Consider the following 14,985-nt stretch of genomic DNA (forward strand, 5'->3'; position numbering starts at 1 on the left):
GATTTAATCCCCCTCTTACGGATGAGGAAACCGAGGCACAGAGAAGTGAAGTGACTTGCCCTAGGTCATGCTCAGACAAGTGGCTGAGCTGGAATTGGAACCCAGATCCTTTGACTCCCGGGCCCGGGCTCTTGCCACTGGGCCACACCACTTCGAAGGCATCTGTATTCACTCTTCTTAGGAGGCAGGAACAATTAACTCCTTATGCCCTAAAGGAACCAGCCTCATTTTCAATTTGATAAGCGTATGATGTTGCCAGGTACATAAATCTAGGGTTTACACTGGATAGGGGCTTACAGTAAGTGCTTAGTACAGTGCTCTGGACAAAGTAAGGGCTCAATAAATACCTTTAATGGATTGGATGGTGTCCCACAGGATTTTAAGAGTCTTTTTGTACCCGGTAGGGAGATGGGTCTGGTAGAATCCAGCCTCTGCTAGCCCAGCGGAAGGGAGATATGGTACCTCTTAAACCCCGTTTAGGCCCAGGGACCCACCTCACCTAAACCATGCAAAGGGATGTAACGGTAGACAGCGAGCTCTGGAAAGGGCCTCAGCAGCACTGACTTCCTGGCAGCAGCTTCTCAGAGTCCACCTCCTAGAGGCTGGGAGATTGCCATTTCCTGCACCGGAACTGGGAAAAAGAACCTTGACGAGTTTGGTCAGGAATGTGGAAGCACTGGGCCGCACAGTCCAAAGTTCAGCAGTGCAGAAGCAAAGCAGTGCAGAAGGGAGGCCCAACCAGATGCCAATTGTGAGGAGATTTATAAAGGCCAGACACACTGTGGGAGAGGAGGGCGGGTGGAACAGGCCATGGGGGTGAAAGGTTCCAGACCCTCTCTCTCTTCTCGCCTGGAGGGCTGTGTGACATCACGGTGCCTAGCCCCCATCCCCGCCCCCATCCCCGCTGGGGTGGAGGGTGGGAGATACAGGGAAATCTATGAAAATTCACACCATCTAGAGGTGTGGGGAACATCAGGCTGCCAGTCTATTTCCCTGTCTGGTTCTACTTGTGAGTGGGTCTGTGTTGGCCTCCTGTAGGCTGTAAGCTCCTGTAGGCAGGCATCACATCTACCAATTCTATTATATTGGACTTTCCCAAGCGCTTAGTCCAGGACAGTGCACACAGTAAGCTGCTTGAGGGCAGGGGCTGGCTGTCTTCAGTCTATAACTTTGTCTATCTCCAAGTGCTTAAGAACAGTGCTACGCATGTAACCGGTGCTCAGTACGTGCTCGTAACTACATATTGCAATGGCTAAATCTAGAAAAGTCTGAAAAGAACAGAGCATTGAGTCTAACGCCGCATTCACAGTATGACAGTTGGTCCTCCGTCTGCCGTCGAGGGTCAGGGCCACAGTCGAAGCTGGAGCACGCCCGGTGGCCCCGTAGCATCTACATGTCATAAAGTTTGAGCTGCTCCTCTACGTCCCCATCTGACATTTCGCCAAACGTCTCCGTGTTGTCCTTCATGAGCTTGAAGATGGCAGCCAGCTGCTCTTTTTGGACCCTATTAAGGAGAGAGAAAAGACGCCCCCAGCCCCATGACCCCAGCAGTTAGACCTGAATGGTGCCCCCGCCCCATGTAGTCAATTTAAGGGCCCACCTTGCCCTCACAGGTGTTAGGGGACCTGGCTGCTACAGACAGAACCTCATGGAGGATAATAATAATGGTACTTGTTAAGTGCTCACTATGTGCCAAGCATTGTTCTAAGTGCTGAGGTAGATACAAGTTAAGCAGGTTGGACACAGTCCCTGTCCCACGTGGGGCTCATTCTCTTAATCCCCATTTTAAAGAAGAGGGAACTGAGGCTCAGAGAAGTGAGGTGACTTGCCAGAGGTCACACAGCAGACCTGTGGCAGAGCCGAGATTAGAACCCAAGTCCAGTGACTCCCAGGCCCGTACTGTATCCACTAAGCCATGCTGTTTCTCCAAACAAATATATAATTCTGGTGGTGGCTTGTTTGGTGTTGGTGTCTACTGGACCAAAATTATTACTACTACTAATAATAATGTTGGTATTTGTTAAGCGCTTACTATGTACAGAGCACTGTTCTAAGCACTGGGGTAGACACAGGGGAATCAGGTTGTCCCATGTGGGGCTCACAGTCCTAGTGGCAGACAAGTGGCAGAGCTGGGATTTGAACTCATGAGCCCTGACTCCAAAGCCCATGCTCTTTCCACTGAGTCATGCTGCTTCTCGAGAAGTGACTTGCCCGCAGTCACACACCTGACAAGTGGCAGAGCCAGGATTCGAACCCCTCACCTCTGACTCCAAAGCCCGGGCTCTTGCCACTGAGCCATGCTGCTTCTCTGACTATTATTATAGTCATTATTACTATTATGATGTTTATCATTATTATTATAATGATAATTATTATGGTATCTGCTAGGTGTTTACTATGTGCCAGGCACTGTACTAAGCGCTGGGATGATAAAAGCAAATTTTTTAATGCTATTTGTGAAGCGCTTATGGGGTGCTAAGTACTGTACTAAGCACTGGGGTAGACACAGAATAATCAGGTCGGACATCGTCCCTGACCCACAAGGAGCTCACAGTCTAAATTGGAGAAAGAATAGATATTTAATCCCTAATTTACAGATGATGAAATCAAGGCCCACAGAAGTGAAGTGAATTGTCCAAGGTCACACAGCAGGCAAATCCCACACAGCTGGGATTAGAACCCAGTGTCCTCTACCTGCCAGTCTTGGGCTCTGGCCAGTAGTGCCACATTGCTTCTCCATTATTCTTAAACATTTGTGCCCTGAGCATTAGCATCAATCAATCATATTTATGGAGCACTGACTGTGAGCTGAGCACCGTACTAAATGCTTGGGAGAGTACAATTCAACTAAGTTGGTAGACCTATTCCCTGCCCACAAGGAACTCAAAATCCAGAAGAGTGAGTGAAAAATGCCCAGAGGGCCCCCACAAAGGATTTTGAGGACAATCAGGAAGGGTGCAAAGGGGGTTGTGGATTTCAGGGGAAGACCCAAGCAGCCGCGTGTGGCCTTTGAAAAATGGAGAATGTTGCAGGGGCTGGGCTGTCTGCTCTAGCCACCATGGTCACTGCAGTTGTGACCTTTGGACTCTGAGGTTCTGTTAGACTGTTGAGAAGCAGCAAGGCTTAGAGGCCAGGGGACCCAAATTTTAATTCTGACTCTGTCACTTGCCTGCTGGGTGACCTAGGGCAAGTAACAGTTGCTCGGGGCCTCGGTTTCCTCCTCTATAAAATGGGGCACCAATGCTAATTCTCCCTCCCCTTTAAATGTGAGCATCTTGTGGGACAGGCCCTGGCCCTGACCTGATGATCTTGTAATTCTCCCCCAGGCTTAGTATTGTGCTCGACCCACAGTAAGTGCTCAACAAATACCACAATTATCACTGAGCCGGGAGGACTGTGAGACTCTTCTCCTCTAGCCCTGCTAGGACCCTACTACTTTTCTCTTTTGTATTTATCCTCGCTCCTTTGCCTTCTCTGATGTTTGAATGTTTCTATTGTTTCATCTTTCCTTATGAGTTTGTCACCACTTCCCTCTCCCTTGCTTTATTCTTAGATTGTGAGCCCCTTTGTGGGGCGGGGACCATAGAATTTCCTCCTGAGTATTCTTTCCCAAGACTCTGTACAGTGCTCTGCACAAAATAGGTGCTTAATAGTACACCAGAAGCCCCAGGTGGGACAGGGAATGCTTCCGACCTGATTATCTTGACTCTATCCCAGGACACTGTATAGTGCTTGGCACATAGTAAGAGCTGAATAAATATCCCAATTTCTACTAAATACAATTACTACTATTCTTCCTCCCCAAAACCAGGACAGAAATTGGATTCATTGGCTATTTCTTGGTAAATAGGGAACAAAGAGTATTCTTGGTTTCAGAGGAAACAAACCATTTTTTCCTTGGTTACATGGGGAGCAAACCTAATTCCCTTCTTGGGTAAATATGGGGAACAAACCCCATTCTCTCCCTGGATAAATAGGAAACAAATCATTCTCCCTTCTTGGGTAAATAGGGAACAAACCCTATTCTTGTTCTGGATAAACAGGGAACAAACCATTTTCCCTCCTTAGTTAAACAGGGAACAAGCCCTATTCTCTACTTGGTTAAATAGGGTTTGTTCAATTGGGAGGCAGCATGTGGGAGTTAATGGCCTGCAGTTTATTTGGAAATTATTTGACTTCAGCTTTCAAGCTCTTTAATCCCCATTTTCCCTTCCCAAAGTTTCTTCCGGAGCTGCTGAAAGGCAGGACAAGAGGGACAGGAAGATGCAAGCATGGGGGTCGGCTCTATAGGAGTGAGGCAGGTGGTGACATCTTCATTTCAGAAGTTATACATTGGCTCATCTAGATTCTAATCCCAGCTCTCCCACAGAGGAGACTGCAAAACACTCACAGTTAATCGGTTTTGAGGTCAAACGAAGTGTTTACTGAACCTCATCAAGGTGAATAACAGTCTTAAAGAAATGCAGCTTCTGACTTGGATAAAATATATGAAAAATCAGCTAATAAAGTCAAGAGCTGCAAGTCACAATCTCAAGAAGTGGGGAGGGAGGAAGAGAGAGAGAGAGAGAGAGGTGTATAAGTGAATGAATAAGTGCTGAATATGTACTTTAAACTCTTTGAGAGTAGGGAACATGTGTGTTTTCTAACTTGCATTCTCCCAAGCACTTAGTACAGTACTCTGAACACAGTAGACTGTAAACTACTTGAAGGCAGGGATTATTCTATTGTACATTCCCAAGATGCTTTATAGGCCGTAAGATCCTTGAGGGCACCGTTAATGTTTTCCATCTTTATTGTTTTCCCTCAAGCACATAGTACAGTGCTCTGCACACTGCAGGGGCTCAATAAATACTACGGATATGTAAGATTTATACATATATTTGGATATAAATTTTGAATCTAGTCTGGGACAGGTCTAATGCCCTGGAAAAGGTATAAACAAAATGAGACCTTTGAATTTCAATTTTAACCTTTACTTTAGCAGACGTGTTCCCTACCCATAATGAGCTTACAGTCTACGGGGCAGACAGTCATTAATATAATTATTGTAGCATTTAATAAGTGCTTCCTCTGTGCCAGGCACTCTACTAAGAGCTGGGGTGGATACGAGCAAATGGGGTTTGACCCAGTCCCTGTCCCAGATGAGGCTCACAATCTGAATCCCCATTTGACAGATGAGGTAACTGAGACATGGAGAAGTTAAATGTCCTGCCCAATGTCATACAGCAGACAAGTGACAGAATTAGAAACCCAGGTCCTTCTGACTTCCAGGCCCATGCTCTAATCACCAGGTCACGCTGCTTCTCCCATTATTCTCATTTTTAATATAGATAATATACAATTTAAAGATTTATACCCAAATTCTGTGGGGTTGGGGGTGAGTTCCTTGAAGAAGAGGTGCACTGTAATCCCACAGGTATTCTAGGCCTCTCCCACCCCTTCCCACGCCTGCAGAAACAGTTTGAAATCGAAGGAGGCAGCCTTTTATGCAGTGGGCAAAATATCCAGTACTGCCATTAGGGGGAGATCAGGATCCAAAGAGAAGTCATTTAAAAAATAAAACTGAAAAATCACACTCACAAGAGTCCGTATCAGCTACTCAAAGGTTTATTGGGCCGAACAGAGGCCAGAAAACAGAGATCCAAGCAACCAGAAGTGGAGTCGGGTGTGTAAGAGCCCCTCTCATGTATAAAAAAAGGTAACTGCAAAGAGCCAGATTCATCCAGACCGTCTTGGGGTAGGCGGGGAGGCCGAAGCTAGCAAAATCTAGGTGGTTTGGGTGCCCAAATGGTCACGGTCGCAGCTGTTCTAAGGTATCTATCAGAATGTCCATCTGTCTAGTGCCCTCATGTCCGGTGGTTTCACTTAGTGCCAGTGGGTCTCATCTTCCGTCCCAGAAGTGAAAATTTACTGGGAATGGCACCAGCTCGGGGCTTGTTGCCATGGCAACTACCCACTTCAGGGCCGACTGCCACCAATCAGCCTAGCATAAGTGCAGTCCAAGGGAAGCATAGGGAATCTCTGAGAAGCCGGCCTGGGGCTGGACTAAAGACAGAGCCTGGGGCTCCTCCTAGGGGGAGGGCAAAGCCAAGGGGCCCACGGCCTCTGATTATTGCTATTCTAATGACCAAAGCTACAGCTGGAGGTGGAGGCCAGCAGAGTGAGCAAGGATGAGCCCCTCAGGGATCCCCGTCCCCATCCCTGGACACCTGAAAATCTCCCTCTTAGGGATGGGCCTCAGCTGGAGGAAGCCAATTTGGCTCTTGCAATTTTTGCAGATTCGTTCATCCGTGTATTCACTCGTCTGTCCATACATCTGTCCGTCTGTCCTTCATTCACCCCTCCACTGGTCTTTATTGAATTATCCAGGGGTCCCAGACAAGAGGGAACAGTGCAGTGGGGAAAAGTCGGGGGACCTGCTTAGCATCGGGGGGGGTGGGCTCGAGTGTAGCAGACCAAGACAGGGTGTGTGTAGTTCCTCATTTCTCACGGTGTCAGGACAGTACAGGATGTGGTTCACATGGAGAATGTTGGGGGAACGAGTGAGATGGGCTGTGCTCTGACTTGAAACCTCTAAATGCCTTTAAACCTCAACAGGTCACCCAGCCCGGCGGAAAGGGCCCGGACCTGGCAGTCAGCAGACCTGACTTTTCATCCCAGCTCTGCCTCCGGCCTTTTGTGGGGCCTGGGGCACATCACTTACCCTCTCTGGGTTTCAGTTTCCCTAGCTGTAAAATGGAGATGGGATACCTGCTCTCCCTGCCTCTTAGACAGTGAGCCCAGGGTGGGACAGGGAATATCTGATCCCGTATCTACCCCAGCGCTTAACCATAATTATTCACTATCTGAAATGGATAAGGAGGGCAAGGGTAGGCCTTGTTAGAATGCCCATCGCCTTCCAGTCTTTCACACCTGCAGGGCCTGAATGATCAATTCCTTTAAATAGAGAGCAAAGAATATGATTTGGTGCCCCCTTTCAAAGTCAAAGAGAGGGTTTCACTCATTGAGGGTCTCACACACACACACACACACGCATGTGTGTATGCATCTGTCAGTGTGTATACATGGCAAAGCATTGGGGTGTGCAACTAAGTGTTCCCACACGAGTGTCTGTGTAGTCTGGCTAATTTCTCAAGTGTTTAAGCTGCCAAAAGACAAAATCTCTAGGAGGACTCTAGGGGCAACTTCATACACTCTTCAGCTCTGCAAAGAGAAACAGGGAGAAAAAGATAATTTATTTCAGTCATTTCCGCTTGCCAGTGGAGGTGGGTGGGAGGGGAGGGGAGAGGCGGGGGCGTAGGGGAGGGGAGGGAATCAGGCCGCTTGGCTTGAAGAAGCCGCTGCCCGGAGGCTGCTCTCTCAAGCGGGGGATTCTGCTTCTCGTCGGCTGCAGCAAGATAGTTTATTCTGTGCACAGAGTCAGCCTTTGGACTCCAAGGCAGCACCTGTGGTGGCTAATTCCCCCCACGAAGCAGCCACCTCGGGCACTTGACCATTAATTTATTCCGGGCCTTAAGTTCATAGGGATAGGTACTTGGGCCCTCATGTACCCAGATGGACAGATATATACATGAAGAGAGATAGCTATACACCACTTCTCTGCTATGTGACCTTGGGCAAGTCACTTCACTTCTCTGGGCCTCAGTGACCTCATCTGTAAAATGGGGATTGAGACTGCGAGTCCCACGCGGGAAAGGGACTGTATCCAACCCGATTTGCTTCTAGCCACCCGAGCGCTTAATACAGTGCCTGGCACATAGTCAACGCTTAACAAATACCACAATTATCATCATTACAGAGATGAACAGATGTGTGTATAGATGTACAGTCAAACCTACATTCAATTATTTCTTCTTATTCCGCTGCTTGTGAATATCTTTATACTTGTCTTCCCTATTAGAGGGCGAGCCTCCTTGTGGACAGGAAACACGTCTTGTGCTTCAGTGGTACTTTCTCAAGCACTTAGTAAAGTGCATTGCTCCCAGAAAGCGCTCAGTAAGTAGCTGGGCAGCAGGTCCACTGTGAGCTGCAGACCTTTGACCTCTGGTCTGGCAGGTCAAACCCCTCGGTTCTTAGCTGCAACCGAGATTCTAGAGTCCCGTGAGGCCTTGGCCCCTGCTACGGAAATGGGCACCCCGCTGTTGCCAAGGATCTCAGGCCACGCTTCCTTCCCTTGGTGAAGCTGATGTCCGCCACCCTAATTTAGCAGCAGAGTAAACTGAGGCCCAGAGCGCAGATGTCCCAGATCACTCTCATCCTCCCTGTTGACTTTCCCATCCCAGTTGGCAACACCCAGTTGCATAAGGCCTCTACCTTGCCTTTATCCTTTTCTCTTCCCCTGCAGCCCCTCAAATTCCCCTGCCATGGTTACTGCTATAGTTCCCTCCATCAATTTAAGGGCAAGAATTGACTCTACCAATTCTGTTGTACTGTCCCAAGTTCTTTATCCAGTGCTCTGCACATAGTAAGCACTCAATAAATACCATTGATTGATCCCCATTACTCCCCCTATCGCCACTACTATGGTTTCCCAACCCCATCTCTGCCAGGTCTGACCAGCTCAGACTAATATTTAATTCAAAATGGTTCCCTCTGACCCTGTCAAAGATCCAATTTTGTGCAACGATCTTTCGTGGTCATTGATATTCCAAATAGAAGCAGTGCGGTCTAGTAGTCAGAGGATGTGGGCTCTAATCTCGGCTCCACCTCTTGTCCCCGGTGTGACCTTGGGCAAATCCCTTAACTTCTTTGTGCCTCAGTTACCTCATCTTTAAAACAGGGATTAGGATGGTGAGCCCTGTGTGGGACAGGGATGTGTCCAACCTGATTAGCTTGTATCGACCCCTGAGCTTAGTGCCTGGCACATAGTAAGCACTGAACAACTACTATTAAGAAAAAATGTAGCGTGGATTGGGCTGGTGGGTCAATCACACAACCTTCTAATGAGCGTCTGCCATGCTTCGCTAGGCCCTGCCTCCTGATCAAGGACCTGGGAGGAAGAGACGGGAAGATTCTTGGGGTTGTCTCATGACGCCTGGGTGATCCTGTCGTTACTCCCCACTCGCAGCCCTCCAGCCCCTGGGGAGAAAGGCGCCAATCTGTGTGGAAGCAGCATGGCGTAGTGGATAGAGCACGGGCCTGGGAGTCAGAAGTTCATGGGTCCTAATACCGCTTCTGTCACTTGTCTGCTCTGTGGCCTCGGGCAAGTCACGTAACTTTACTGTGCCTCAGTTACCTCATCTGTAAAACAGGGATGAAGACTGTGAGCCCCACGTGGCACAATCTGATTAGTTTGTACCTACCGCTGTGCTTAGAACAGTGCTTGGCACATAGCAAGCGCTTAACAAATACCATAATTATTATTCACTTCTCTGGGCTTCGGTTTCCTCATCTGTAAAATGGGGATTGAGACTGTGAGCCCTGTGTAGGACAGGGACTGTGTCCAACCCTATTTGCTCGTCTCCACCCCAGCACTTAGTACAGCGCCTGGCACATAGTAAGTGCTTACTGAATACCACAGTTATTAATATTGAGGACTCCAGGGCCCCGCTGCAGAGCAATAAAGCTGGCAAAGACACGGTAAGAGCAATGAGGAGTGGGCTGGGCTGGCACAGAGGAAGGGGTTGGGCAGACGCCTCAGCCTGGCTCCTTTCGGGAAAGGCTTATGCCACCGTAAGGACACACCAGCCTGCCCCTGACGGGTCCGAGCCTTGGCCTCAGCCGGCACTTTCAGTGGGTTAGCCGCAGTGTCCCCAGCCCATGGTCCCGGCCTTCTCCCCTTCAGCCTGGAAGCTTTGCGAAGCCCCAGGGCTCTATCATGCTGCAGAAGAGGAAAAGCAAAAACACAAAAGCCAAACTTACCGGCCTCATGCATCCCCAACTGGCACCATGCTGGACAGAAACGCAGCAGTAGAGAGTGGGGGGTTGGGGTCGGGGAGGGCCGGGTAAGCCTTGTGACCCCATCCAGGGGAGGGGGCATGGTTGCCCACATACAGGAATGGAGGAGCGGGGGAAGGAGGGGAAAAAGGTCCAGGGCAAGCAGATGTTACAAACAAGTGAATCCACCCAGGCATGCCAAGATGATGTGAGGAACATGCAGGTTAGAGCTGCCCCAATGGAAGTGTATGTGAGAACCCTCTCTTCCTCCCCTCCCCTGACCTAGTGGATAGAGTATGGGCCTCTGATTCAGAAGGGCCTCGGTTCTAATCCCGGCTCTGCCACTTAATAATAGTGGTGGTATTTGTTAAGTGCTTCTTCTTTGCCAGGCACTGTACTAAGTGCTGGGGTAGATACTAGCAAATCGGGTTCGACACATTCCCCCTCCCACATGGGGCTCACAGTCTTGATCCCCATTTTACAGATGAGGAGACTGAGGCCCAGAGAAGTGAAGTGTCTGGCCCGAGGTTACACAGTAGACAAGTGGCAGAGGCGGTATTAGAACCCATGACCTTCTGACTCCCAGGCCTGTGCTCTGTCCACTAGACCATGCTGCCACTTGTCTGCGAGGTGAGCTCGGGCCAGTTGCTTCATTTCTCTGGGCCTCAGTTACCTCATCTATAAAATGGGGATTAAAACCGTGAGCCCCTTTCGGGACACGGACTGTGTCCGAACTGATTAGTTTTTACCTACTTAGTACAGTGCCTGGCATGTATATGCTTAACAAATACCATTAAAAAAAACCCCAAAAACTCCCAGTCAGGCAAGGAGGGACCCACTGGGTGCATGTAGGCCTGAAGCGAGCCACAAACAAGGGATGAGTATTGAGCGCCATCTTCTCTGCTCCAGACCATCAGCCCGGGAGGGAGGGGGGATTTGAGAATAGCAGAAGTTTTGGCAGGAATTTAGGATAATGTGGCTGCAGTGATTAATTACAGATTAGATTGCATCTTGCTCAGACACAATTTTTCACCAGGGAAGGGCTTCCGGGAAAACCCAGCATTACAGTGGGCTATTTGATCAATTGACCGACTGGGCTAGAGTGGCTCGGTGGAAAGAACAAGGCCTGGGAGTCAGACAATTGGGGTTCTAATCCCGGCTCCACCATTTGTCTGCTTTGAGACCTTGGCCAAGTCACTTCACCTGTAAAATGGGGGTTCAATACCTATTCTCCCTCCCACTTAATCTGGGAGCCCCATGTGGGACAGGGAGTGTGTCTGACCTGATTATCATGTATCCACCTCAATGCTTACTACAATGCTCTGCACACGGTAAGTGCTTAATAAATATTATTACTTCTACTCCAGTTATTATTATTAGAGGAGTAGATTTGAGAGCCATCAGGGAGCACCAGCATTACATCCATCAGCCCTACCCTGATCCCTCTTCTTCATTTTCTACTGGGATGAAGTGGCCCCCACCTCAGAACTTTGCCCACCCACTCGAAATGGGGTATTTAGGATTTGCACGCCTCCCCCACACCCCGCCAATGATTTCCAGGAGTCATGGAGGATGAGATGAGGTTCAGGAAATGGAGCTGGGGGTGGGGGTAAATCACTGATTAATCGATTATGAGGAAGGTAAGGGAGAGGAGGGTTAGATCAGGACATCTTTTGTTCTGGATGTATTGACAGACAACACGAGGGGAGCCACGCTAGTCTAGGGATGCCATCTCCTTACCAAAAAGATTTGTAAGAATGTTTGTGGCCGAGGACCTAAGGTACTTGCTACAGAGAGGTGAGGTCAGAGGTCAGCTCAATCCTGCAACATAAACGCAGCAACCTAGTCATGCCTGTCAGGGGCAGCCCTGGCTCTGAGGCCGCAGCAGTCAGTCAATCGAATTCATTGAGTGCTTACTGTGCGCCGAGCACTGTACTAAGCGCTTGGGAGAGTCCAGTATAACAATAAAACAGACACATTCCCTGCCCACAACAAGCTTACAGTCTACAGCACTGAGTGGGAGGTAGCCGGACAGGGCTGGCTACTTTCCCGGGGACCTCGATGCTGATGGAGAGAATCCTAGGGTGGACAGAAAGGGTCAGCTGAGTCAGAGCGGGAGCCTAGGAGGGGCCCCGGAACTGGGAAACAAGAGACAAGGCCTGGCTTTCAAAAGTCAGTCAATCATATTTATTGAGCACTTACCATGTGCAGAGCACTGAACTAAGCGCAGGGGAGAGTATAATAGAGCAGACACATTCCCTGCCCACAACAAGCTAGAGTCTAGAGGGAGCTCTTTAGCTTGTTGCCCAGTGCTGCCTCATAAAAGCTACCAGTCCCTCTCTAGGAGTGGGACTAGTTCTCCAGTTGGCATTGGGGTCAGAGCCAAGGCCTCTGGGCAGTCCGCACCATAGGGATACCAACAGCTCTCGCTGAGAATGTCTGACTGGAAGCTCATTGTGGGCAGGTATACTGGTCTCTCCTAAGTGCTTAGTACAGTGTTCTGCACACAGTCAGCACTCAATAAACACGATTGAATGGCTAATCAAGCCAACCAGACAAACCACCCACATGGACTCACTGTGTCACCGATGTGTGGGCTGCCATTTTTGTTCTGGTGTTTCCCAGCGTAGCTTTCATGGCCAAACTCACTGCTTCCTCTTGACTGGAAGCTCGTTGCAGGCAGGGATCAGGTAACTACTAACTATTGTCCTCTCCCAAATCCTCAAGTCCAGTGCTTTACACAAAGGAGGTCGTAAGCTCCTTGAAGGCAACAAGAATTTTGTCTACTAATCCCTACCGTCCTCTGCCAGGCACTCAGTACGATGTTCTGAACACAATCAATTGGAAGCTCCTTAAGGGCAGGGACGGTGTCTACTAACCTATTTTCCTCTCCCAAATACTCAAGCAGGCAGGAATCATGTCTAACTGTACTATCCTCTCCCAGTGCTCTGCCTTCATTTGGTGCCAAATAAATTCTCCTGATCGATTGTTACACCTTGTGTGGGTGTCCCTGGTACGGCCTGGTTCGGTGTGGCAGAAGCAGGGCTGGGATGGAGTCCAGGCCTTGGGGCTCTGCAGAGAATTTCAATCTGGTCTAGCAGAGCTGCTGGGAGGGGAAGCAGAGGTGCTCCTCTCTGAGCTCTAGGGAAAGATTAGAGGGGAGGGGCCTTATTAATCGGATTTGAGCCGCAGTAGTCTCAGTCTGTGTTCAAGTGATAAATTGGTTTTGTCGTAAGCTTCTACCCAAGAGAGCAGCTCCGATCAGTGCCAGGCCTATTCCCGGGACTGGCTGGTCCCAGGAGCAGGGCCTCGCTTCTCCCTGCTCACCTCAGAGGGGCAGGCGTCCCCCTCGTGCCCTGCGGGACTGGTTCTACCTAGACTTCGTAGCTGCCAGGGTCCACAGGGATCCTCGGTCGCCGGCTGTCTTCTCAGACTCCCCAGGGTAAGGGGGCCATGGCTCAGGGCCAGCAGGAAGCCCAGAGGACTCTGGGTAGGGCATTACTGCTGAGATTACTGCAAAGACCCATGTCCAAAGGGGAAGGGGGTCCAAGGAGCCTAGCCCCAAAGTTCTGCTCCTGAACCCGAGCCTCTCCATTACCGGGGTCCCACATGGGGTTCGCCCTGTGTGGGAAGAGTGGGGGCTCTAGTGAATTGTTCCATCACTCCCTTGACCGTCCCCTCTCTCCTCCCCCACTGCCCTGAGTCCTGCCTGAGGGTACATCATCAGGGTGGAAAGCATTGGTTTTTGAGGCCGAAGGTAAAGCAGGGCTCCCCGATGAGACCTGGTTTCCTGGGGACAGGCTGCTCCTCCGTCTCTGCTCTGCAAGGCAGGCCCGCAGCAGCCCCGAGAGAAAGGTGGGTGGCCAAGGGATCTTCCACAAAGGGGTCGGGGGCCAGAGTGGTTTACCTTTGCTCTTCTTCCAACTCTTCTTTGGTCATCATGTTCTTATACTGGTTTCCCCTCAGCTTTCCGGGGCTGTACTTAAAGGAGAACTCTTCTTCTGTGGGGGAAAAGGAGAGAGCGCATGTGAGCCAACCCAAAGCAAGGAACTAGCTAGGAGGGTCAAAGGCAGGACACTTATCCAACTCCGTCTGGGCTAGGCCTAAAGTCCAGGGAAGCCAGGAGAGGAGCCAGGCTTCCGGGGAACAGGACGTGACAGAAACAGCATCTCCTCCTATCCCATTAGCTCACTCGGAGCAGCTTAATTTTGTATGTCTTTCTCCAACTTCACATTTACTTATTTATTTTGACCACTGTAGTTGTGAATCGTTTTACATCTGTCTCCTCCATTGGAGGGTAAGCTCCTTGTGTGCTCTAACAAAAATAATTATCAGAGAAGCAGCATGGCTTAGTGGACAGAGCACAGGCCAGGCCCCATTGAGCACATAAAGTGACTGTCTCTTGTGTTGGCACGTTGAATATTTTCACTTTCACCTCCTTGTCTCTCATTCTACAAGATGGCAACTGGGAGGAAGATTCCATCCGCCTCACTCTTCCGGCCAAGGAGCCACCATGTCCTCTACACAACCTGATCTGGGTGGGAGGGCGTCAGAAGAAATCCTGAGCCTGGGCAGACTCTTGTCCAGGGACTCAATTTCCCAAATCATTGGCCCAAAGCTTCAATTTCCAAGTTGGCTGAAACACTGCCCTGCCATCTCCAGCCCTGCCGGGCCAGGTGGCCAGCGTATGAGGTGCCCGGGGGCCAGGGGACCACCCCCCCACTTCCTGCCCAAGCGATGAGAAAGCTCAAGGATGTCATCTCAGCCGAGCTAATCAATTAGACACATGGACCTGGCTGCGCTCCATCTGGGAGAGGGGTGGAGGGTGGGGGGGGTGGGTGAAGGGGCCCCACTGACGTCCTCGCTGCCCGCCTGCTGACAGCTGGGGTCAGGGGCCCCCCGCCCGACACTGACAGTGCATCTGGTGGGAAGCATCTGAGGGCGGGTCGGGGGGAGGCGATGACCAGGATGTCTGGGTGGACAGCTCAGATAAGGGTCACGATGACGCAGGTTGGGAGGCGGATTGGATGGGGGGAGCGGCAGAGGAGCTGCATTCCTTCCTTCGGGCCCCCACAGCACCTGCTGCCTTCTCAATCCCCCTTCCCCTGC

General features: G+C 50.2%; 1 protein-coding gene across 4 annotated transcripts in view; it reads right to left on the reverse strand.

Moving 5' to 3' along the window:
• Positions 1 to 329: 329 nt before the first annotated feature.
• Positions 330 to 14,985, reverse strand: part of MXRA7 (matrix remodeling associated 7) — a 30,073-nt gene continuing 15,417 nt past the window's right edge. Inside the window, exons 4-6 of one of the 4 annotated variants that reach the window (XM_029056850.2) lie at positions 13,784 to 13,877; positions 11,617 to 11,697; positions 1,425 to 1,504 (exon numbers count right to left, since the gene is read on the reverse strand). In XM_029056850.2, the coding sequence (XP_028912683.1) occupies positions 11,664 to 11,697; positions 13,784 to 13,877 (128 nt within the window). In that variant the 3' untranslated portion in view covers positions 1,425 to 1,504; positions 11,617 to 11,663. Of the gene's footprint in view, positions 1,505 to 5,589; positions 7,204 to 11,616; positions 11,698 to 13,783; positions 13,878 to 14,985 lie in introns of those variants that run through there. The other 3 variants (XM_029056849.2, XM_029056847.2, XM_029056848.2) reach the window with 3 other exon arrangements.

Source organism: Ornithorhynchus anatinus, unplaced genomic scaffold, assembly GCF_004115215.2.
Source record: "Ornithorhynchus anatinus isolate Pmale09 unplaced genomic scaffold, mOrnAna1.pri.v4 scaffold_264_arrow_ctg1, whole genome shotgun sequence".
NCBI classification, from domain to species: Eukaryota; Metazoa; Chordata; class Mammalia; order Monotremata; family Ornithorhynchidae; genus Ornithorhynchus; species Ornithorhynchus anatinus.